At 54.2% G+C, this 24,394-nt stretch overlaps 1 protein-coding gene across 1 annotated transcript; it reads left to right on the forward strand.

Annotated features, from left to right (window-relative positions):
* Positions 1-3,766: 3,766 nt before the first annotated feature.
* On the forward strand, positions 3,767-24,394 carry RHOBTB2 (Rho related BTB domain containing 2). The gene is made up of 10 exons (XM_032389091.1): positions 3,767-4,316; positions 8,352-8,553; positions 9,255-9,358; positions 9,895-10,080; positions 10,727-11,748; positions 12,051-12,169; positions 14,564-14,714; positions 18,123-18,211; positions 19,014-19,119; positions 20,338-24,394. The coding sequence occupies exons 2-10, from the start codon at positions 8,362-8,364 to the stop codon at positions 20,553-20,555; spliced, it is 2,187 nt and encodes a 728-aa protein (XP_032244982.1). The 5' UTR covers positions 3,767-4,316; positions 8,352-8,361; the 3' UTR covers positions 20,556-24,394.

Raw genomic sequence — 24,394 nt, forward strand, 5'->3', positions numbered from 1 at the left:
CGCCTGGGTGGCTCAGTTGGTTGAGCGACTGCCTTCGGCTCAGGTCATGATCCTGGAGTCCCGGGATCGAGTCCCGCATCAGGCTCCCTGCTCAGCAGGGAGTCTGCTTCTCCCTCTCCCGCTCCCCCCTCTTGTGCTTTCTCTCTCTCAAATAAATAAATAAAATCTTTAAAAAATAAAAATAAAAATAAAAATAAATGGTTTACACATTACAAAATTTAAAAAAAAAAAAAAAAATAGAAGCCTTCCATGCTAGGAACCCATAACAGATATCCATGTAGGATGAACTGGACCTCACCCTTGTACATGAGAAAACAGGCCCAGAGAGGAGAGGGAATTGTCCACCATCACCCAGCTGGGTGACGACAGAACCCAGGCCTCCTGATGGACAGTGGACTGCTCTTTTCAAATTACCAAGCTCAGAAGGTACAAATGCCTGCAGCATGGGATGAACCATGAACCCAGTTGTTGACCCTCGAGGAGCCCCTTGACTCCCTGAGGTGGCCTCTGTCTTGACCTCCAGGCTGAGTGTCTCAGCAGGAGCCATGCTCTTGCCCTGAGTAGACCCTCTGTTTGGGCTGACCGAGCTGGTGGCGTCTCTTTGGGTAACTCAACAGTGTGTTTATTCCTTCTCTCACTGTCTTCCCCTGCCCTGCCCCATTCACTTCCGTCCAGCCCCCCAGGAGCCTGGAGGGAACACAGAGCAATGGCGACCCAAAGACAAAGCCAGTGCAGCCTGTGGAAGACCTCTCTGGACAGCATGTGAGTAGCTACTGGGTGGTGTCAACTCCCTCCTCCTCAAGTGCCCCACCCAAACATTCATTCATCCATCAAGCATTTATTGAGCTCCTACTGAGTACTAGTTGCCAGACCAACAAGAAGGAAACTCTCGAATAAGCATGGTTCCTTCCCTAAACAGTGCTCAGTACTGTGAGGAAGAGAGAGACCCAATGATAGAGCAGGGTGATTGGTATTATTAGGGGAGCACAGAAGAAGGGCAGGGAACCTTGCTGACTTTGTAGGGGGTATTCATGGTGGGCTTCCTGGAAGAAGTGATGTCTAGGCTGAGACTTGAAGGATGAGTAAGCATTATCCAGGTGAAGGGGTGGGAAGAAGAACAGTGTTCAGGCTGAGAGAACTGTTTGAGCAAAGGCCCAGAAGTGTCCTGCCTCTTATAAAGACCTGGTGGTGCTCCCTGGGTCCTTGACGAGGAGGCTGAGAGACTCCAGACTTTCCAGATTTGGCTCCTTCACCCTGACAGGGCTCTGCCTGTTGAGATGCCTCTGCTTTTGCTCTCAGCTGGTACCAGGCACAGGGTGGCAATGCCGTGTGCCCCAGACTACACGCTGCTGGGGAGGGGGGCAAGGCTTCATGTCAGAAGGCCTGTGGGGTGCACTTGGCAGAGGCTCATGTGTTCCAAGGGAGGGTAGACAGAAGAGAGATTAATAGCCTGCCAAGAGGAGAAAGGCTGGAACTGTGTGAAACAAATGGAACATGCAGGTTGGAGAAGGACACACCGAGAGAAGTCTGCATAGCTTGGGCTGGCCCTGGGGAGGAGCCTTTGAGCCACGGGGAGAGGGGGGCCTGTGGTACTGGCCTCAAGCCTGCCGCGTAGTTGCCCTCTTGAGGACCAGGATGGAGAGTTTTCTCCCCAGATGGGGCCTCCTGCTCACAGGCTTCAGGAAAATGGCAGCTCGTGATGTCCTTGAGGAGAGTGGTTATGGGCATCGTGGGAGGGGGTGCCTTTTCAGGACAGGCTCAAGGGGTTTACATCGCTGGGGAGGAGGAGTCACAAGAAGGCTTTGGTGAGGGAAGAGAGGTTGGAAGAGGCTCTGGCTGGGAATGCCTGAGAGGTGATGTGATCAGGAAGAACTCTGGTTTGAGGAAAAGCTGAAAAAGAGGATTGTGTGCCAAAAGTGGGACTGGGAATTAAGGTGTTGTCCCCCAGCGGAGCACCTGGCTCTCTCTGCCTGAGACAGTTTACCCAATGTGAGCAGGGGGGTGCAACTTCATTTGGCCAACCTTACACCTTCAAACCCCAACAGGGCAGCCTGGTTGGGCAGTGAGGTTCACAGGCTGAGCGGGCTCTTTCCCCAAAGGCTCCATAGAAGCAGACCTGGAAGCCCCACGATTTGGGGCAGAGGGCAGATCTGTTTTCCTGCTCTGTGCTGTACTGGGGCCATCCCTGCTGCTGGGATGTGTGAAAGGTGAGGAAACCAACAGGCTGGTGCTCTGGAGCTGGATGGGGGCAACTGGGTATCAGTGGGAGAGACCGTGGCCTCCTGTGACACCCATGCAGGGATATCATGCCATGGTTTTCTTTGGGGCAGTGACCGCTAGCACACAGAGGATGGCCTGAGGCTCTTCAACACCAAACATGTGGGAAGAACACACCTGCCCATGGCTTAGTGTCTTTCCCACGCATGTACTCAAACCAGTACTTTCTGTCCTTATGGAGACCGAATCCTAACCAGAAGAGTGAAGCGGCACCCTCAGTCATCCCTAACCTCTCCTCCAGCTCTGGGCAGGTTCAGAAGGAGGTGGGGGAAGCATCCTCCACCAATCAGGCACTTACTGAACATGGACCAGGCCAGAAAGCACATTTATCACAAATACCCTAATGGGCAACGTCCAATTGTATGCATTCATAGATGGAAAGCATACTTCAGAGAATACAAAATTCATTTTTATTCGGCTTTTTTTATGGCAATGGATTTCTCTTCCTAATCATATTTTTGCATAAACTAATATTAAACTGGATTTGCATTCTCAGAGCACAAGCTTGAGGGGGTTAGGTGGAAGGCATGTTAGTCTGGACTTAAAAAAATTGTCCAGAGGTAATTGACAAGATGGATAAAACCAGACTGAGCTGGCCACTGTAATTACCAGTAGTCAAGATCATCAGAATCAAACCAGCCTTGAACATGGAAACTTCCCTTGAGGACTGCTCATATTACAGATGTCATCCCTTAATAACCTCTTTGTTTTACAGAGCAGTAAATCGAGAAGGAGAGCACAAAGGTGTCTTAGACACCGTCTCCAGGGCTAGTGTCTTCATGGCATTTCTTTTAAGAGGTCAGAAGATACTGGTAAACTCCAGGTGGCAATAGGATGGGCGTGGGATGGACGCAGAGACTGCTGAAGAGGGAGGGAAGGGGAGAAGGCCTAGATGGTACAGGTGATAATAGTGACCCACTCTAAAGCTCATGGGCCACGGCAGTCGGACGCACAGGCCGTAGCTGAACGGCTGGTGATCAGGGAAGGAAGGCCCTCAGGTGCCAGGAAAACTCTCAAGCCAGAGGGCCTGTGTGGAAAGGCTGTGTTCCTCTCCCTGAGGGCCAGGGGTGGAAGCCTGGGTTTAAGGGGCAAGGAAAATATGTCAAGTTCCCCTCCCCTAACTCGCATCCCTCCCAGGGCTAAGATGCGTCTCAGAGTTCTTTCGCAGCCTCCCGGAGGAAAGGGGAAAACCCTGCGGGAGTCCAGCGAGGTTTTCCGCCCTGACCGGTGGTGAGCCGAGACCCTTCCAGCCTCTTCCCTCCGGGCGGGGGAAGGGAGGCAGGGCGGGAGGGTGTGAGCGGCGCCGCGGGGCGGGGCAGGGGCGGGGCCGCCGATGGCCCAATCCCCTTCTTTCCCCGCCCCTCCCCCGCCCCGAGGCCCCTTTCCACCAACGGAGTTCCGCGATGGGCGGAGCCTGTCACGGCAGCCGTCCTGGGTGCGATTTCCCCCCCCATTCTTCCTCCCTTTCTTTCTTTTTTTTTTTTCCCCTTTCCTTTTTTTGTGAATGAAAAAAGGAGGTCGCGAGCGGTCCCCGGGACTGCAGCGCTAGGCGTCTTCGCGGCCGCGCCTTCGGAGCGGGCCGGGCGCGTAGCGGCGGCGGCCTCGCCCCTCTTCTCCTCAACTGCGCGTCGCCTCCAGCCTCCGCAGCCAGAGGACCCGCGGCGGCGGCGCGGCCCAGCCGCCCGAGGTCGGGGCGGCCGCGCGCAGCCCACTTCAGCGTGCCTCCATGACATTGGGCGCCCGGGGCGCGGGGAGATGCTGATCCGGAAGAGGCAATGGCTGCAGTGCCGCGCGCGCGGCCGCTCCCGGCCCGCCGTCCGGCCTGGGCTGCTCTGTCAGAGTTTCTGATCTAGCGCGACCCGGGCCCGGAGCCTGTAGCAGCAGCGGCGGCGGCGGCGGCGGCAGCGGCAGCGCGGCGGCGCCGGCATCGTCCTAACTTGCACGCGCGGAGTGACCCCAGACATTTCACTAAAATGAGCGTGCTTAGCAGGAAGAGATGTGTTCCTTACACTAGAAATTACCCCGTCACATGTAGTGGTGTAAGTAAATGATTAATTTCTATTATGGCCGGGTTGCAAGCTGCCTGGAAACGCGCCGCTTCGCCCTCCTGTGCCCTCCCCGGCCCTATCTGCGCCCCTTCTGAAGACTGTCCCCCTCCCTCGGCACCCCCTCTCCCCTTGGCTATAGCTTTGGCTGCTGGGGTCTCAGGGGGCGGGGGACTAACCTTTTCCGGGTTTTTCTAGAGAAAGGAAGATGACTTGATTGCCTTGGCGTGTCGTGGCCTTCCTCTTTCCCCATTTAAAAAAAATTTTTATTTCGTGTCTGTGTGTGCAGAGCAGCGTGTGAGGAATAAAGGTCCAGAGTGGTGGAAATGTTTCTGTTAAAAACCAGTGGAATTTGGATGCTTTGCTCGCCGTTCCGGAGATATTTCTTTCAACCCAACTCCATTGCAGTCTGTGCATCAGAGTTCTGGCAAACTATGGGAGAGATGCTTAGCGTTGTTTGTTGATGTTTGAGAAGGTTTTTTTGAGTGTGTTTAGGTTTGCATTTTTTGTTAATATGATCATTCAAGATCCCTTTGAGCCTTGCTGTACACTGGATCTGCAGGAGGGATTCATCTCCCCACCTTCCCCCAATATTACAGTGTCAGCAACTCTGGTGAAAAGCCACCCTCTCTGTTCTTCTCTTCCCGATTCTCCCTTCCTCTCCATCCTCCTCGATTTTTACCTTCATTTTGAGGATATTCCTCCTTTTTGCATTTTGTAAGATGCAGGATGTGGGATATTGGTTGCTAGGAGACAAACCAGGCTCCCAGGGAGATTCTGTCGTTTCCTTGACAACCAGACTAGGGCAGCCACAGATGAACAAGCCTCCTATCAGCTGTGGGAGGGAAAGGGGGGCTTTTCTGGGCTCTGCAAAGAGTGTGTGTAGGGGTGTGGGGGTGGGACTGGGACCCGGTGAGGGTTGGAGCTAATCTGAGCACACCTGGCTTTTTGGCCTGGCTTGAGTACACAGAGCTGGGAGAGCAGTGGGCAGGAGGCTGATTGTGGAGAGGGGGACAGGGATCATGGGACAGGGTAGGGAAGGAGCACCTATGTGACTCTGGGATTACTGAGGGAGAGGAATGAATTGGAGCTTGTGACACCCAGGGCAGGATGGCAAGGAAGCCATAGTCTATGGAGGTTTGTCTAGGGGCTCAGAAGGAATGAGGATGAGGCAATTGTGCGGAAAAGTCTAGAGTCATTGAAGGAGAGAATGCCAGAAGGGAAGGGGAAGTTGAGAAGCTCATTGAGTGGGTTGTATCATCATACATCAGCAATGATACAGTAAAGTAGCAATATTCTAAAGCAAAAATTCTATTACTGCTGGCTTTGGCACGCTATCTCCAGTACAGGATCCTTGTTTAAGACAGGCCTGATTCGACTAAAGAGTTTTGCCTGTTGGCTTAATGGGGCCAGTCTGTATCTTAAAGAGAGATAAAATTACATATATAGATATGTAATCTAGCATTATATAATACCAGATTACATAAGAAGACAAATATCTCCTTTCCGCTCGGGCTCTCTTGGCACGAATTCACCAAGATTCGGGAAACTTTGTTCCAAAGCCCTCATACCCATTTTCCAGAAGGGCAGACTGATGCCCAGAGAAGGGAAGTGATTTGCCCTCTCCTAGATATGAAGTTTCCTAGATCTGAAGTCAGGCAGTTGGGACAGGGGTGAAGTGGGTGAGAATGATAAAAATAGGGGGGAAGTCAGAGGGCAAGCAGGGGAAGGCTGCGGAGCGCTGGAGAGTGGATGGGAAGGGGCTGCCCAGCCAGAGAAGCACCCAGCAGGTCTGCTGTCTACACTCATGGCAGTGTTTGTTGCCTTCCTACTTGTTGGTTGGCTCTCCCCTACTTAACCATAGAGGTGATGAGGTGTGCAGGGGTCTTTTAACCATTAACTCTCTGATTTTGAATCAGCATTGCCCTGCCAGTGTTCTGGCCTCCTCCTCATGGTCCAGATGCTCCTGGATTTACGAACTGATGCCCCTCCTCCGTGACTCCTCATCCCCCTTCTGCTTCCACACCCACAGGCCATTCGAATCTAAATCTGAGAAAGAAGTCTACTGGCGAGTGGGTTATAGTCTTTCTCCTCCAGCTATACATATTCCTATTGGGGAGTCTGTTTTGTTCTTCAGTGTATAGAACTACAGCCCAGGCGATTCCTTCCCAGTTGCCTGACTTGAGACCAGGACCCATCAAAGTGGGGTCCTCAGCTCAGGAGAGAGCAGGGAGGAGGCAAGATGGTGGTTAGGACAATGGCTGGCCCACTGGGGAGGGTGAGGAGGGGTGGAGGAGGCAGGAGGAATCCTGCAGACGATTGCTCTGGAGACTGGGGAGGGGCTGCGTGGAGACCCCTTGTTTCGAGTTCAGATCCTGTAAAATTCCAAGAAGGAGGAGGTGCTTGTCTCATTGAAAAGTCCTTGCTGCACTTTTTGCTTAGGTTGCTGAGATGTATCTACTCGCGCAAATCCCAGTTGCCATCGTTACTTGGATATTTCAGTTCTGCATTCCTGCATGCTGGCATCCAGTTACAGCCCAGCACGAATGGAGCTGCTTGGTTGCTGCTGGTGGCCCGGCTCTCTGGCTGGATGGCTCAGCAGTGAGGGCCCCTGGACTGCCTCCAGGACGCTTAGGAGCTCAGCCTTCCTTGGCCTAGGAAGGAGTCCTCAGGCTGTTCCAGCCCCCGGCTGACTTTGTGCACACAGGGAATGTGAGCAGGGGCAGGCCAGTGACCTAGCTGAAACCAAGTTCCCTAACAACGTCTGCCTTGCACCTACCCCTGCCTCCTCCCCTCAACCCTTTCGGGAGAGTAGATGCCACTGGGAGACTGCCACCAAAAGCCCCCTCGCCCTCAAGCTGAGGGTCCCTTCCTGGTGACAGCTTTTTAAACACTGACATGACATTTCGACTATAGGAGGGCCTTCTTTTTGTTCATTTGAGCCATCCCCCTCTGTGGGTGGACAAGGCACTCCCTCTCTGCTCAGCACAGAAGGAAACTGAGGCAAGCATTTGCCCAGAAATTCAGGCCCAAGTCTCTGACCCTCTGCTTCCCCCAGCAACCCCATTACCCATGCAGCCAATTGAGCAAGCAGCCTACCAGGAGTGTGCCAGGGGTCTGGGGGCTTCCAGCCTGAGAATCCTCCTCCCTAGGAAAGGAAGGCACAGAAGGGGGCATATCTCACTCTCCCTGAGGCTGCATGCAGGATGCCTGGAGGGCATGCCTGAGTAGGGGCAGGAAGGCCCACTGGCCATGGAGTGAATAGTCACAGGCCCATGTTTATCTCCACTGCCATCTCAAAACTGGGCCTGCCGCTGAGTGAGCCCTACAGGCAACATGACAGGCTCTGAGGAGGGGAGGGGAGGCCCATGGGCTGCTCAGGTGCCTCCAGAGGGACTGGGAGGAAAAATTCTGGCATCTCCCTGAAGGAGGCTGGGGGTTAGCATTGAAGGGTAGCCATAGGCGAGCCAGGGCTTGAAAATCCACCACCAGCGAGGGAGGGAGGGAGGCAAAGGTGGAGGACAGGAGAGCTGCCACCCAGCTCTGACAAGTCCATTAAATTTTAAAGTGGTTCTGCCCTCCGGCATGCTGGGAAGGGGTGGGGACCTGGCCCGGACTCCGCTTCTCTCAGCTGTTTGTTGTTGTGCTGTCCAGAGGAGGAGAGTGTGGGTGATGAGTGAGCTTCCCAGGTGGACTCTCCTCTTCCTGAGGGAGCGGGGACAGGCCCAGGGCAGGTTCTGCTGTGGGATCTCTCACAGGCCTCCCCCAGCCAGAAGCCCAGTGGGAGGATGATGGCAACAGGAGGCAGACGAGCGTTTCACGTGGTACCACTGCGCCTCTGAGCCTGAATGGGCCCCCAGCTTCTCAGGCCCCGCAGAACGATCGCCCAGAAAGCTACCCACTCCTTTCGCCCCCTCTCCACTCAAATGCTGGCAGAGGGGCCAGCCCCAGCTGAGGAGAGCGGCTGGCCCCGGCCGTCAGGGAGCTGGGGTGCGGAGCCATCTTGACCACTACACTCCTCTCCCTCAGGTCCCAATTAATGGATTCTGACATGGATTATGAAAGGCCAAACGTAGAGACCATCAAGTGCGTTGTGGTGGGAGACAACGCGGTGGGCAAGACCAGGCTCATCTGTGCCCGGGCCTGCAATGCCACCCTCACCCAGTACCAGCTGCTCGCCACCCATGTGCCCACGGTTTGGGCCATCGACCAGTATCGGGTGTGCCAGGAGGTAAGGCTGCAAGGCCGCTCGGCCGGGGGTCCGCCCCATGTACTTGGGCTTCTTTCCAAGATGTAGCTCAGTGTCTCCAAATGCGGCCCGGCGTGTGCCGAGCTCACGGAGGCCCCTGGGGATGGGGCGGGGGCAGCTGAAGAGGAGGGAGCCTCAGGAGAGAGGGCTGAGGGGAGTCCACCCCAGGGGAGGGATCCCTAACCATTTGTGTTTTGCATGGCTGAGCTGGTGCCTGAGACCCAAGCTTTGCCTGGGGCACAGCATCTTGTGCAATCAGAGCCCCCAGTAATGAGGAGCACTGCGGGGAAGGGGGGGGGTGTTGGAAAGATGAGGAAGAAAGAAGCTCTCGGCCAATACCAAAATCAGAGGCTTGTCATGTGCAGGTGAAGCTGGGAACAGGGCAGGCTCCCTGAGATCCCTTGCACCCCAGGACAGTCTGCCCTCTTAGAGGCTCTTCCCTTCCAGCCAGCTTAGAGCCCACTCTTGCCGTTGGCGTCTGCAGAGACGGCGCCCGGAGAAAGTGCTGGGCACGGCACACAGAGGAAGCTGCTGGAACCCCAGCTAGCTCTGTCCCTTCACCCCCATGCTGTCTGGGACCCTCAGAGATGAGCCGGCGCCACCCTGAGCTGACATGCAGAGGCCCCTAGAACTGTTGCCCTTGATTCCCACTCCTCTCCTCCCCCACCCCCCACGCCCCACAGGTGCTGGAACGCTCCAGAGATGTGGTAGATGATGTCAGCGTCTCCCTCCGCCTCTGGGACACCTTTGGAGACCACCACAAAGATCGTCGCTTTGCTTATGGGAGGTAGGTAAGGCCTCTGGTTGCCTGCGGGGAGCCAGGTGGGTAGGTTTTCCCTGCTTTCCCAAGGAACAGCAATGCTGTGAAATTTCAGCTGGGTGGAGGGAGCAGAGAAAACAGCATGGCAGACCCTCACAGGGGAGGCAGCCCGGGGCAGTGGAAGGAGCCGGGTTTGGAGTCAGGAGGCCAGGTTGGACTCTTAGCCCTGCCACCTCTCAGCTCTGGGACTATGTGCAATTAGGGGAACTGTTCTGAATTGATTTTCCTCAGCCATGGATTGTGAAATGGTAATTTCTAACCCATAAGATAGCCATGAGGTCAAAATGAGGGTTTTCGGAAGCTCTAAAATGCTAAATTAGAGGTATATAAATTAGAGGTCCTATTATTATACATTCTGTGTAAGGTCATGTGAGCAGATGCCTGTGACAGATGTGGAATGTAGTGTTGTAGGGTGGGGTGGGTATGCGTGTTCTCCCTTGTTCCAGGGGCAGGTAACCTACCACTAGCTTTCCCTGCCCATAACCTCCCTCTCCCACCCCCAGATCCGATGTGGTGGTTCTGTGCTTCTCCATTGCCAACCCTAATTCCCTCCACCACGTCAAGACCATGTGGTACCCAGAAATCAAGCACTTCTGCCCCCGAGCACCTGTCATCTTGGTGGGCTGCCAGCTGGACCTGCGCTATGCTGACCTGGAGGCTGTCAATAGGGCCAGGCGACCCTTGGCTAGGTAGGGGGTGCTGGTGCTAGGGAGGGGGAAGAAGGAAGACAGAGGGAGGGGGTGCATCTCCGTGGCTCCCTGTTCAGCCCTGAGGGAATCCACTGGGCCTCACACCTCACCCTCCATTTGAAGCAAGGCATGTGGAGGGCCAAAGAGAGTGCCCATTCATTCATTCGTTCATTTGTTCATCCATGCATCCATCCATCCATGCATCCATGCATCTCTTATACCCTGTGTGAGCAATCCTGGGCTAAGCACCATGGGAGGGAAGGAGAAAAGGAGGTAGTCTTTGCACAAATGGGGCTTATGATCCCGCTGGGAGATGAACTCCATATATGGCCTTGTTAAAAACCAGCGTGGAACATGGCATGCTGATTGCCAGAGAGGTGGTTAGTGCTGCCACTGCTTTGAGCTGGGGAGGGCGCGGGGCTGGCATAAATACGGAAGGCTTCCTGCAAGAAGAGGGGATTGGAAGTGGGCCTTGAAGGACTGATAAGATTTGACTAGACAGAGGAGAAAGGGCAGGAGTCGGACCGAGACAGACCCTGAGCAGTCCCCTAAAGAACAGGCAGGCTCTGGAGAGCTGCCTCTCCCTGCCCCTCCCCTCTCCTCCTCTCCTGCCAACATGTTTGGTCTTCCTTCTTGAACCTACCAGGCCCATCAAGCCCAATGAGATCCTTCCCCCAGAGAAGGGCCGGGAGGTGGCCAAGGAGCTGGGCATCCCCTACTACGAGACCAGCGTGGTGGCCCAGTTTGGCATCAAGGACGTCTTTGACAACGCCATCCGCGCCGCGCTCATCTCCCGCCGCCACCTGCAGTTCTGGAAATCCCACCTCCGCAATGTGCAGCGGCCTCTGCTGCAGGCGCCCTTCTTGCCTCCCAAGCCGCCTCCCCCCATCATCGTGGTGCCCGAGCCCCCCTCCAGCAGCGAGGAGTGCCCCGCCCACCTCCTGGAGGACCCGCTATGTGCGGATGTCATACTGGTGCTGCAGGAGCGGGTGCGCATCTTTGCCCACAAGATCTACCTCTCCACCTCCTCCTCCAAGTTCTACGACCTGTTCCTCATGGACCTGAGTGAGGGGGAGCTGGGGGGCCCCTCGGGGCCCGGGGGCCCCCGCCCAGAGGACCACCGGGGTCACCCTGATCACCACCACCACCATCACCACCACCACCACCATGGCCGGGACTTCCTGCTGCGGGCGGCCAGTTTTGATGTGTGCGAGAGCGTGGAGGAGGGCGGGGGCTCTGGCCCTGCTGGGCTCCGTGCCTCCACCAGCGACGGGATCTTACGGGGCAATGGAACAGGGTATTTGCCCGGGAGGGGTCGAGTCCTGTCTTCCTGGAGCCGAGCTTTCGTGAGCATTCAGGAAGAAATGGCAGAAGATCCTCTGACGTACAAATCCCGGCTGATGGTGGTGGTAAAAATGGACAACTCCATCCAGCCAGGGCCCTTCCGGGCTGTTCTCAAGTACCTGTACACCGGGGAGCTGGACGAGAACGAGCGCGACCTCATGCACATCGCCCACATTGCCGAACTGCTTGAGGTCTTTGATCTGCGCATGATGGTGGCCAACATTCTCAACAATGAGGCGTTCATGAACCAAGAGATCACTAAGGCCTTCCATGTCCGCCGGACTAACCGGGTTAAGGAGTGCTTGGCAAAAGGCACCTTCTCAGGTATGGCTTGTGCTTAGGAACTGACTGCCAGAGGGCAGGGGACTTCCCTCCAGTTAGCCTTCTGAAGAGTCTGCGTTGGTCCAGTTAGCATTCTGAGTCATCTCAGCTGCTGATGTCCTGGAGATGGGGTGGCTCTGCTCCTGAAGCCTAGTACCCAAGCCCGAGAGCTTGGTCAGGTAGCACTCTACATGAATGGCTTCAGAAGGAAGTGGGTTGTGTGGGCACGGTGTCAATCTTTGGGGTGGGTTCTCCCACATCCTTTCACCACATCCTCACGTGATGCCTCTTCTCCTCCCGGACAGATGTGACCTTCATCCTGGATGATGGCACCATCAGCGCCCATAAGCCCCTGTTGATTTCCAGCTGTGACTGGATGGCCGCCATGTTTGGGGGGCCATTTGTGGAGAGTTCCACCAGGGAGGTAAGACTAGGAGGGGAATAGGTGGGAAGGAGAGAGAGACCCACACCCTTCCCACCTGAGGCATCTGCCATTTACTGGTACTTCCTTCAGTCAGTACCACCTTCAGTTACTGCCTGTGTGCTTGCTCACCACCGAGTGACAGACTCAAGATAAGTTTAAGAGATGGCTCCCATAGCCAAGGATCTTACGAAATTTCAAGACGGGATTATGGTGACATCTTCACTTTATGGTATAGAAAGCACTTTTGATCATTATCTCGTGTCTCACCTCACACACAGCTCCTACACGTGGCGTCGTGTTCTCACTTTATAAGGAAAGTGAGTCCCCAGGAAGTTAAGTGCCTGGTACAAAGTTATATAAGTAGAAAGGAGAGGTTCAGACTTGAACTCAAGACTCCCGATTCCTTGGCTCTATACGTTGTACCTTGCTTTCTCCCTAACACATGTGAGCCAAGGGGAAAAAATTCAGTGTGTGCCAACGTGACTCTATCACTGTTTTAAATGTAAGTCTTACTATCACTTAGGTACAGTGAAGCCCACAGTCAGAAAATTGCCATTGGATGGAGAGATTTTTATACTCCCAGCTGTCAGTAGGAGGGGGCATGCACGGTATGGGGGACCACACAGGGAAGCACCAGGGTCAGTCTGGAGGCAAAGGGAGTGAAGGGGACACGAACAAGAGCCTTCACTGTAGTTTCTATGGGAAGGAACAGGTGAGGCAGGGGGAGCAGGCTTAGGATTGGCTAGTCTGAATAATTTCAGCAGGCTTTTGGGGCTGTCCCAAGTCATCTGGTACCTGGCCTTGGGGTGACTAGGGCAGGGGATAGTGGTTGAGGGAATGAGCCTGATAAAGGAGGTGGTTGGGGTGTGGACACAGGATTGGTTGGTTTGCACGTGAAAAGCATGCTGAGCGCGTCCTTTACTCCCGCTAGCATTGGCTAGCCCTGGGAGGGCAGCCCCGCTGGGTCAGCAAGGCCCCGGATGTCAAAGCAGCAGAACTCAGACCATAAAAAGAAATGCTTCAGACAGTCACCTTTCCCTCTAATCAGCACTCCTCCAACTCGGCTCTTCCGTCACCGTTATGGCCACTTTCTCAGGCACCGAGACTGGAAACACCGAGTTGGACGGGGCCTATCAGTGCATCCTTAGAAATAGTCTCTTCAGTCTGTTCTCTCCTTTCCCTTCGCGCAGCCGAGCAGAGTAGCTCAGGCCGGGGCCCTCGGTGCTCTCTCTTTTCCGTGAACTCCTGTACCGTTAGTTGGCCACAGTCAGCCTCGCAGTTAACAAGGTACAACTCTGTGCAACTGCTTGAGGTTCTGGGGGTCCACACACCATTTTCTTGCCTGGTCTGGGATTTCTTCCCTTCCCGCTCTCTCCAGCCCCACTCTGCACGTCCCTTAGTAAGAGCTCACCCGACACTTGAGGGAAAGACGGGGCTGCGAACAACACAGGATAGCATCCTGTGACGTAGAATGACAGTTTCTTAAGACTTCCGGGAAGGGAGTGCGTCCGGAAGGCTAAGTGGAGGGCTTGAGCTGTGAGCTGGTCTCTGATCCTTGAAGCATGAGTGGGATTGGCTTCTGTGAGTGGAGCCCCAGGGGCCGACCCGCCCCGGGCGCTTCTTGGTGCCGCAGAAGCCGGGTTAGAGCTCCAGATGACTCCCATGCAGCCCGGAGAGACTCGTGTCTGATGAGAAAGCAGTTTTTATTGCAGCGCTGCTCGGAAGAGATCCCAGGGGCCCAAAGCAGCAGCTTCAGGCAGCCAGCAAGAAGCCAGCTGGTGTTGGCTTGGCTCATTCGTACCCCACTTGCACTGCCCTCTGTAAGGCCAGGAAGGGCCAGGGTGTGTGGGTTCAGGCGGCAGGAAGGACTCCTCCAAACATCTTCCAAGCCAGCACAGCTTTGGAAGCATGCCAGTGAGAATCCAGGTCCTTTTCTTTCTTTATTAATTAAATACTTATTTATTTATTTGAGAGAGAGAGAGGGAGTGCACATTCATGAACATGGGGAGGAGCAGAGGGTGGGAGAGAGAGAGTCTCCGGCAGACTCCCCACTGAGCAAGTGTGGGGCTCGAGCTCACGACCCTGAGATCATGACCTCAGCCAAACTCAGTCTGAGGCTCAACCGACTGAGCCACCCAGGCGCCCTGAACCCAGGTCCTTTTAAAGTGTCAGCGCTGCTCACTGGTGTGGTCAGCATGCGGGCTCAGTGCAGGTTTTTGCTCTGGGAGACAGGCCTTGGGGGGCCTTCGGAGCTGGTACAGGGGCCGCTCAGGGATGGCTGCCCATCCAGTGGAGCCAGCAAGAGGGCCAGGGCCTTTTGAGTTTCCCCGGCCTGAGCTCCTCCTTCCGTAAGGCTGGGCCTCCCTGAGGCCTTTTGTCTCCCTTCCCCCGCAGGTGGTGTTCCCCTACACTAGCAAGAGCTGCATGAGGGCAGTGCTGGAGTACCTCTACACAGGCATGTTCACCTCCAGTCCCGACCTGGACGACATGAAGCTCATCATCCTGGCCAACCGCCTCTGCCTGCCGCACTTGGTTGCCCTCACAGGTACACGGGGACCCCTCTGGGGGAGAAGCCAGGGAAACCACCCCCCCCAGGTCCTGATTTCTCCTCTCACCTGCCTCCCCCCAGGGGACAGGCTGCGAGCACCAAGGGAATGTGTTGACATAAAGTGAAATATGTCGATGCGCGTTGGGGTTTGGGTGAGGACATAGGTGTAAAGAAGCACGTGTGAGAGACAGGATGGTGTCACATGATAGGCTCTCCGCCAAGGGTTACGGGCCCCACCAAGCGGTCTCCAGTAGGTGACAGTGCTGGTGTTCCCTCAGCTTCGCTTCAGCGGGGCAAGCTTAAGTCAAGAGGAATAGAACGCCATTCCTCATTGCTCCCCTTCGGTTCTTCACCTCCTCCTCTGCCTTTTTTCTTTCTTCTCATCCTTCTTCTCTTCCTCCTCCTCCTCTTCCATCTTCACTTTCTCTCTCTTCCAGAAGCAGACAATAAACATTGACCTCCCATCCCTAGTTCCTTGAAAAGACCATGAGAGCTGGAGCTCAGCTTTTAGAATGGGCCGACTTCGGAGGCCCTGGGGTGGAGCAGGGCCTGAGGCCACGGGGAAACTGCACAGCGGCAATGGGGGGTGGTGGAGGGGGCTGAGGGGCTGGAGAAGAGGAATGGTGCTCTCCAGATGAAGGGAGTGCTGTCAAACGTTGGGGTTGGTATCTGCACTGTGTTGGTGTTGGTGTTGATGTCAGGGTCCGTGTTCTTGGGCAGGTCAGGGGCCAGAGGGCAGAGCCTTCGATACTGAGCTGAGATCCAGGGACGGATCTAGCATCAGAGCTGCTGGGGCACTGGACCAATGATCAAGACTGGGACTCACATAGGAGGAAAACAGCAATACCATGATGAGAAATTAGTTATAACATGGGGCTTGGTCATAGGAAGAAGGAAGAAAGCATTGATCAGAATTTGACTGTTAAGAGCTGAGCCTACAGAGAGAGTCCTAGTTGGAGACAGAAAGGGCTTTAGGGTGGGGAGCAAGAGAGGCTTCTACAGATCACAGCTGAAACGTACATCCACCATAGCTGCCCGTGGAAAGTGGTGTGGTCTTCACAGAGCACAGCCAACTTCCAAACTCTTGGACCTAGTAATTCACCTCTTGAAAGACTATCTCCAAAGACATGACCCAAAGGCAAAATATGTATAAAGATGTTCCTGTAAGTTTGCTTCATCATGGCGGGCGATCAGAAACAAGTCAGCTGTTCCAAATGTTACACTGCGCTGCTGTGTGGAGAGGCTTATAGAAAATACCCATTGAATGACTTCTGGGAGATGGTCCATACGAATGACAAATTATAAGATGTGTGTCATGCACATGCCTTGTCAAGGAGCAGCGGGAAATGCTGAGCATAGTATATTTGGTGATGCTCTCGGTTTTGGGAGATATGCGATGAAGTTATTAATTCAAGCTTAAAACTTTTTCATTATTCAATAGAGCACAAATGCATGAAACATGTTCGGCTTCATGAATTATTATAGAGTCAAAGGACCCATATCAGGAGCTAGCTCCTTGCCGGCCATAGCAGAAGCCCTCTGCCTGTCCCCGCCAGTCACAAGTCCATCCCCGTCCTCAGGAGTAACACTTTGCCTATTACTCCTCTGTAGGGTATTTTTTATTGGCCTCACTTCTTACTCTTCATAGTTTTATCTTCCATGTGTGCATCCTTAAACACCAAAGCTTGGTCTTATTTTTTAAATGCCTTTTAAATTTCTCCTAATCTAAAGGTTCCTTGTCCATTAAAATTTTTTTTCCCTTGCAGTTTATTGGAAGAAACCCACTGATGTTCCAGAAAATCTAGATTTTTCACTGATTGGCCATTGGGTCTAGGGGATAGATCAGATTCATATTCAATTTTCTTTTGCTAAAACTATTTTATAGGTTATTCCTGTTTTGTTTTGTTTTAAGATCTTATTTTTAAGTAATCTCTACACCCAGTGTGGGGCTTGAACTCACAACCCCGAGATCAAGGGTCACATGCTCCACCCACTGAGCCAGCCAGGCGCCCCATTTCTGTTTTTCATCAAGAAGCTTTGTCTCTTTTTGTGATCTTTTTGTGATGTTAGCAGCCACTGAGTATCATTGCCTGCATCCATTGATTTATGAGATGGTGTGAAATGATAATATACCAATTCAATCATTCCTTCTTTGTCTGTTGGAATACTTTGAAAAAGAGAGCAGCTTCCCCTCACCTACTCTTTGCTTACCCAGTGGTGTGGTTCATATAGGAAGGGCAGATGAATGCTTGATTGTATCCTTTTATTTACTGGTCTTCGAGATAAATTTGTTTCCCATCACCCTTTGCGGGTGTCCAATCAGTTTTTATTTTTAAGTGTTATTACACACATACTCGATTGGTTTCAAATAATTACAGTTATCTTTATTGAAGCTGAAATACCACACTGCACCTTTTGCCAGCAGGAGTCTTTTCAAGTTGGCACCAGAATGAGCTTTCTGGTTGTGTGGAATGACAAGATGTTCCAGGATCATTCTGTATGTCTCCTGCTGCAGACCTGGAATCAGCCAGTTCTCTGAGAATCTGTTTCTTATAGTTGGACATGGTATTTCAAGACTATAATCTGAGCATTAGGGAGGCAACTTACTACTGCATTGTTGTCTCTTATTTCTAGGTCTTTTCTTAGATCTGGGAAATAGATTTGAAAGTTTGTTTATTTGAGAGGGAGAGAGAGAGAGAGCATGAACAGGGGTAGGGGAGGAGCAGAGGGAGAGAGAATCTTAAGCAGGCTCCATGCCCAGTGTGGAGCCTGACAGGGAGCTCGATCTCACAACCCTGAGATCATGACCTGAGCCAAAATCACGAGTCGGGTGCTTAACCAACTGAGTCAGCCAGGCGCCCCCAGAAGATAAAATACCTCATGAATTTATACTGATACAGTTAAACTTCAGGATTAAGAGTGCTTACTTCTTTAATATAAATGTTTTAACATAAAATATAAGGTTTGTTCACAATTTGTTAAAAAATTTCAGTGAACACAAACAACTAGATTCAATCCATAGTTGTAATTTGTAGTTCTCAGCACAGCTGGGAGTTACCACCCTCTCTCATCAGTGTCAACGGCTGGTTCTGCTGGGGGCTTTCACCCTACATATACCAGACCACTGGGGGCAACAAATGTAGTTGGAACAGTTCTCCTACTTGATTCTAACTAATATCCACCTTTACTTCCCCAACCCCGCTCCACTGGGAAAGTCTTGCTGTAATCCCAATTTCCTCACTGGTGGAGCAGACTTCAATCACCTGTGGTCTTCCCTGGCCTGCTGGGACTTGCCGGTAGGCCCTCGTGTCTCTCTGCCCTGCAGTGGGTCCCTGCCAGGGGTAAAAGGGAGCACGTGTCCATTCACGTGGCTCTTCAGCTGATTCCCGACTGTGTGTATCACAGAGCGGTACACGGTGAGCGGGCTGATGGAAGCGACTCAGATGATGGTGGACATTGATGGGGACGTCCTCGTGTTCCTAGAACTGGCTCAGGTACGCTGGCAGGGGAAGGACTCTCCGACGTTCTTGACTCTGGGCTCTGTCTGCCCGTTGGCAGGGACTGAAAAAGGCTGGCAGGCGGTGGGTAGGAAGGGAGCCCGCTGTTAGACTTGGGTCCCGGATTGGGCAGGGCCTGCCTCATCCTCCGTGCCAGAGGATTCACTCTGACATGCCGAGAGGAATGGGACTGGCGGGAAGGGACTGAGGCTTCGGACCGCCATAGGGCAGGGGACAGAAGCCCAGTCTCGTACATTCACATGGTTGCAGCGTGCCTGAGGTCACTGAGGACTCTTCATCCAAAGTGAGCTGCCCACCTCCTTATTCCCGAGCAAACAAGCAAAGTCTCACGCACGGCCCTCCGAGCACATCGGTTCTGGCACTAGAAGCCAGCTCGTGAAGCGGACGTTGCAGCTTTGAGGCACGCGGACACAGAGGGGGGAGTCAGCTCTCGAAGCCTGGTCATCTACCCCTCCGTGCAGGCTGCCGGGGCCCCCGGTGCGCGGCGGAGGACATCTCCGGGGTGGGATCTAAGGAGCACGGCACCACACGCATCTATGGATTCTGTGGGTGCTGGGGGCGGGGCAGAGGTGACCTGATGTGACGGCGGTGGTGGTGATGCCAAGGAGCAAATTAAGTGTTTTCTCACACTTCCGTGTGGGTTTGCCTCTTGAGACGGGCTCGTTGCAACTGCGGGGCTTTGCCCATCTGCACCAAAGCTTGGGCTCTGAGGACAGCTATGGGTGTCTGTGTGGACCCTCCCCGGGGCTCCAGCATAGGTGCTCCTCTTTGTCCCCAGTTCCACTGCGCGTACCAGTTGGCTGACTGGTGTCTTCACCACATCTGCACCAACTACAACAACGTGTGCCGCAAGTTCCCCCGAGACATGAAGGCCATGTCCCCAGGTAAGCGTCTCCTGCAGGACCTGTGCGTGCTGCTCCCGCATGCCAAAGGGGCCAGATCTCTGACTCGACCCCAGGGCGTCCAGAAGCTGCCAGAGACCCTTGGGTTGGACTTGAGCTGGAGGGGGGAGCCCAGGAAAAGATCAGGGCAGCTGGGGACCTCAGGCAATTAATTCACTTTACCTCTCTGGGCTCCTATTTCTTACAAGTACAAAGAAGGTGTTGGACTTTTGGTATTTTTCAGACCTGGTATTTTTTGGGGGGGAGGTGTACTTTGGTATTTCAGACTTGGTATTTTTTTTTTCGGAGTTGGTAGTTTTGAGAGAGGGCTCCACAATAAGAAATATATTTTGTTGTGAGCCAGTACACATATAAAAAACTACGTGAATTATTTTTAATGCGGCTTATGACCCACCACATTGATTTCACAACCTAGAAATAGGCACAGCTTGGACCGCCCAGGTCCAGATATCCTCTGAGGTCCCTGCGGTTCCACCTCTGCTTAATTAATGTCCCCAGTCCTGGGGCCCAACAGGAAGTGCATGGGCTCCCGGGAGAGGTGTCGTGGCCCCCCGAGTTCCTGCCACTGTGCATTCTTCAGGTCTCCACTGGGCACCCCGCGCTCTCCCTGCTGCCAGGTCCTCCCACACCGACCCCATCCCCACTCTCTCCTTTACACCCTGCGGGCATTTTCTTCCGCAAGCACAGCTCCAACCACATCACTGCCCTGGTCCAAACGTTCCACGCCTTCCACGCCTTCCAGAATCAGTCCGAACCCCCCAGCCTAGCCTTCCCTCCAGGCTGACCCTCTTTGTCCTCTTGCAGCCCTCCCTCCGCTTCCCTCAGAAGCCAGCTCTGCCAGCCGCCTGTGCTGCCGCCCCAGCTGGGCCCAGCACCTCGCTGCCCGTCTCCCTCCTCCCGCTCCGTCCCAGCCTAGTTCATTCCCAGCGCACGGGAAGCCCATCTAGGTTGTCCCTCTGTCCCGGAGCCCAGCAGAGCGGAAGTGCCTTTCCCCAGGAGGAAGCTCTGCAGCTACATGGAGGGCTCCAAAGGCAGAGCTGATACTCTGGCCCCTGGGACTGGGCGTGCGCCGGATGGTCCCCAGGGCAGAAGTGTCGGGCGGTAGGCGGGTGGCCCCTGGACACCCCCCACATCCCAGTGCTCCTCTTGCCCCCTTCTCCTGCCGGCCTTCTAACCAAGCCCTACTGCGTTGTGCTCCAGAAAACCAGGAGTATTTCGAGAAGCACCGGTGGCCACCCGTCTGGTACCTGAAGGAAGAAGATCACTACCAGCGGGCACGGAAGGAGCGCGAGAAGGAGGACTATCTCCACCTGAAACGGCAGCCCAAGCGGCGGTGGCTGTTCTGGAACAGTCCCTCCTCACCGTCCTCTTCTGCGGCCTCCTCGTCATCCCCATCTTCCTCCTCGGCTGTGGTCTGAGATGCTGCCACCCTCTTCTGACCCTGCTGCTGTTCCCCCCACTCGCCTTTGCCCCTCTGCTCTTCTGCATCGCCCCCTCCACCTTCCAGGGACAAGGGGACCCACGTAACCAGGACCCTAAGGGCAGAGCTGTTCTCACCAGCCGACGTAGCTCAGCAAGAGAGGAGAGGGGCCTTGTGGATCAGTACGGGGACCCCCTGCAGGGGACCCCGGTTCCAGAGCAGGGCAGGGAGGCAGACGGCTGCTGGGAGGTGGGGAGAGGGAAGGCACTGAGAGCTTTGGCATCTGACTCTGGGTTGGAGAACGCTGGCGTCCATGGGAGACTCGCCCAGCCGTGAGGCTGTGTGGCTTGGTCTGTGGAGGCAGCCCCCTCCCAGGGAGTGGCTGTGCTCAGGGAGGGTCCTGTCTCTCTTGGCCACGTTTTTCCATCCATGGACCTGAGGGTGGCAGATGTTTTGTGGGCAATTTCCACACAGCACCTACTCAGCTCCTCACCGGAGAAGTCAGGGTAGAAATGAAGCCTTCAGACCCAACTCGACGCTTCCACGTCCTGGGGTGCAGCTGCCGAGGCCATGGGTGGGAAGGCTTGCACTCTGGCGAGCATCCCTCCCTCCCAGGGCGGTAGGTGTCCAGGCCTGATCAAGGATGGCAGGGCCTGGTCAGAGCTCTAAAGCTAGGAGCAGTGCCTCGTGGTGCCGTGAGAAACTTCTCCCTCCCTGTGCTTCACCACTCAGATCCAGAGATGGGAACCAAAGGAAACAGGTGGAACAGGGGAGAGGAGAAAGGGGGGGGGGTCTGGGTGCAGCAGCCCCATGCTCTCTGGGCTCCTCCCCCTGCCTCTGGTTAGCACGGCCTCTTACACCGTGGGGCAAAATTAGCAAAAAAAACAAAACGAAACAAAAAACCCCCCAAACAACAGCAAAATCACCACCAACAAAAACATGTTGGCCTCAAGCCCCTCAAAGAAAAGAAACAAGAACAGAAAAAGCCCCTGTGTAGCTTACAAAGCAGGGCCTCCATGTTGACGAGACAAGAGCGTAGGCCGTGGAAGTCATTCCAGTGCCTGTGGGAAAAGGACTTGTCACCCACTGCGGCTGGGGATGCCCAGGCCCTGCCGGCCGGCTCTGGGGACAGCACGAGTTCTGAGTTAGCATGCTGGGATGGAGGCTTCGGGGGCAGGGGCAGGGGGGTCTCAGGGCTTGAACATGGTATTGGACCCCTGCTTGGCCCATCATGAGAATCTGTTCTCCTCCTCCCAGGAGGTGAATGTGTGTGTTGGGGGGGGTCAAAGGTCAGGGGAAAGGGCACCGACTTGGAGAATAGGAGTCCGGGTAATGAAGGTAGGACATGACCTTAGTGCTGGTTGGGGGAGGGGGGGCGAGGAAGGGAAGGAGGAAAAGGGGAAACGTGAGCAGGGGCAAAGCAAAGTCAGTCCCAGGAAGAGGGGGACCAGACTGGAGGATTGTGGGAGGTAAGACAGCAGCTTGTAATCCCATGGGGAAAAGTTGGGCCACATTTTACTTCTCCCGGTTTTGTGATCCTGACCCATGTTTCAGCCCCCACACTGTATGTCGTCTTAAAAGCCAGAGTCCCACTGATGACGAGTGGAAGCCTGGGGTGGGCTCCACCAGCAAGACCCTGGCTTCAGGTCTGGGGTCAAGCAAACCCAGGAACAGGAAAAGTCTGGAACAATTCTGTGGTACTGAGACCTAGAGATCTGATGGTAAGTCCTTGTCAAGAGAAGGAGCGGGAGGTGGCAGGCCAGGCACGTCTAGGGTGGCAACCCCTGTTTGAGCCACCTCCCCTTCTCTAGGGTGGCTGGCTGGCTGGCAGGCCAGACGTGTGCTCCTGCCGGCTGAGTTCTCATCCTTGGCTTCAGGGTGAGGCTGAGGAGCCAGGGGGCAAGGGCAGGAGGCAGCTCGCAAGGAGGGTGCAGCTCTGCACCCAGCACCCTTCTCTGGGGAAGGGAACCAGAGGTGTGGCCATGGGGTCTCCCGGGAACTCCTGGTGAGAGGGAAAGCAGAAACCTAAAATCCGGGGGGAGGGAGAACGGGGGGCTGAGCAGTATGGCCTGCCGATGAGGATGCAAAAAGGCCAAGGGGAGAGAGAGTGTCAGCGAGGCCCAGGGGGTGCAGCGAGCCCACGGGAGAGGAGCCACAGGACCATCCCGGCAATCAGGGTGGGCTCACCCCTCAAGGACCCACTGCCCCTTCCTAGCCGCACTCTGGGGGCCCAGCAGGCCAAGGTGCAAACCAGAGACACCACCTGGCGAGACTGTGGGGGAGCCAGGCCAGGGCTGGTGACCTCCCAGGAGAGAAGGAGGGAGGAGGGGCAGAATTCCAGTCCCCCAAGAACCTGGCATTTGGAAATGCAGGGAGATAGGAAGGACAAGTCACACGAACACACACCCCTGTACTCGTGTCGCTCAAAGCTGCTTCAGAGGAGAGTGGGAGGGTGGGGGAGAAAACACACACACACCTCTTTTTATATAAGGTTTCATATTTAATTTGGTCATGAATTCATAAATACATGAGTATTTTGTACCTAATCGCCTTCCTTGTGTTGTTTGATATGTCCAACCACCTCTCCAGAGGAGGCACCTTCCACTGGGGAGAAGCATGAAAGGACACCAATCGCCCATGAAACACTAAGTGCCTGTTGAGGCCCAAGTGCCATTTGGACTGGGTCCGCTCTGTGCTCTGATGCAGCTTCCCTTAAATGAGTAAGCATGACCAACTCTGATAAGGCACTCAAGTCCTCTGAGAAAGGGACAGCAGGTGCGTTGAAGGCTGACTAGCAAAAATCGTGGCTCCTTCTAAAGATACAAGCACCCTGCATGGAACCCCGAGTCTCCCAGGAAAGGGAAGGGGTGGCGGGGGGAACCTCTGGAAGGAAGTGGGAGAGGGAGGTAAACAGCAAAGCCATGAGGGTTGTGCCCCCACCGAACTCTGCTAGAACATCAATTCCCTGAATGTGCCTAAGTGTTCAGGTAACTCCAGTTTGGGCCTAGCCCTACCAGTCTGGGCACACACAGACCTTTGAGGTGGGGAAGCCCGAGAACCCTGAGAATAAACTCTATACCATTATCCTGCCAGGACTGGAACATGGGTGTGGTGGGAGGAGAGCTGAAGATGAAGATAGGGCCGAAGGTCCACGCTCGTGACCTGCAATGCAATGGCACATGACATAGAACCTATCTGCCACCTCAGCTCTAACCCATCTCCCACCCCCACCCACGTCCATCGGTGAGAAGGAGGCCCACCCAAACACAGGGATGCACAAGGATACCCCTTCTTCTCACTCTCCGTACTTGGAAACATCAGCCTATAAGTAATATAAATATTCATACACCCACAAAATAAGGGGAAAAAGTGGGCACTTTAGAAGTTTCTGGTCATTAGATCCTAGAAAGCTCAAGCTGCATATGAGGGAGAACCGGAACCCACCCAGGCCATCCCCAGAGGTGAGCTTGTTCGTCTTCCCCCTTTGTGTTCATACTCATTCTATGGTTGCCTGCTCCCATTCAGGCAACCCGTGCAATCAGACTAGTAAGTACATTTCAAAAGGTTCTACATGCTCGTAGAAATATATACAAAAATATACAAATAGGAAGATGCACATCTTATAGCATTAATAGATATAAGTAAATGCAAGCATGCCAACATGACTGCGTCTTACAATGTAACAGATACAAGTAAAAAGTGCAATTCTATTAGAATGAAGTCCCATGAATTGAAAAGAATGACACCCTAAAACAACTCGCAGTACACATATGAACATATACAGGCACCTTAAACCTGATACTGCAGGTTCGCTTCCGCTTCCAGACCACCCCAATA

The sequence above is a fragment of the Phoca vitulina genome, unplaced genomic scaffold, assembly GCF_004348235.1.
Source record: "Phoca vitulina isolate PV1807 unplaced genomic scaffold, GSC_HSeal_1.0 scaffold53, whole genome shotgun sequence".
Lineage (NCBI taxonomy): Eukaryota > Metazoa > Chordata > Mammalia > Carnivora > Phocidae > Phoca > Phoca vitulina.

What these genes read in the sequence shown, in the direction of transcription:
- RHOBTB2 (XM_032389091.1), top strand. Translation starts at nt 8,362, where the DNA reads ATGGATTCTGACATGGATTATGAAAGGCCAAACGTAGAGACCATCAAG. An exon ending in GGCAAAAGGCACCTTCTCAG is followed by an intron (nt 11,749 to 12,050) that starts GTATGGCTTGTG and finishes CCTCCCGGACAG; the next exon opens with ATGTGACCTTCATCCTGGAT. An exon ending in GCACTTGGTTGCCCTCACAG is followed by an intron (nt 14,715 to 18,122) that starts GTACACGGGGAC and finishes TGTGTATCACAG; the next exon opens with AGCGGTACACGGTGAGCGGG.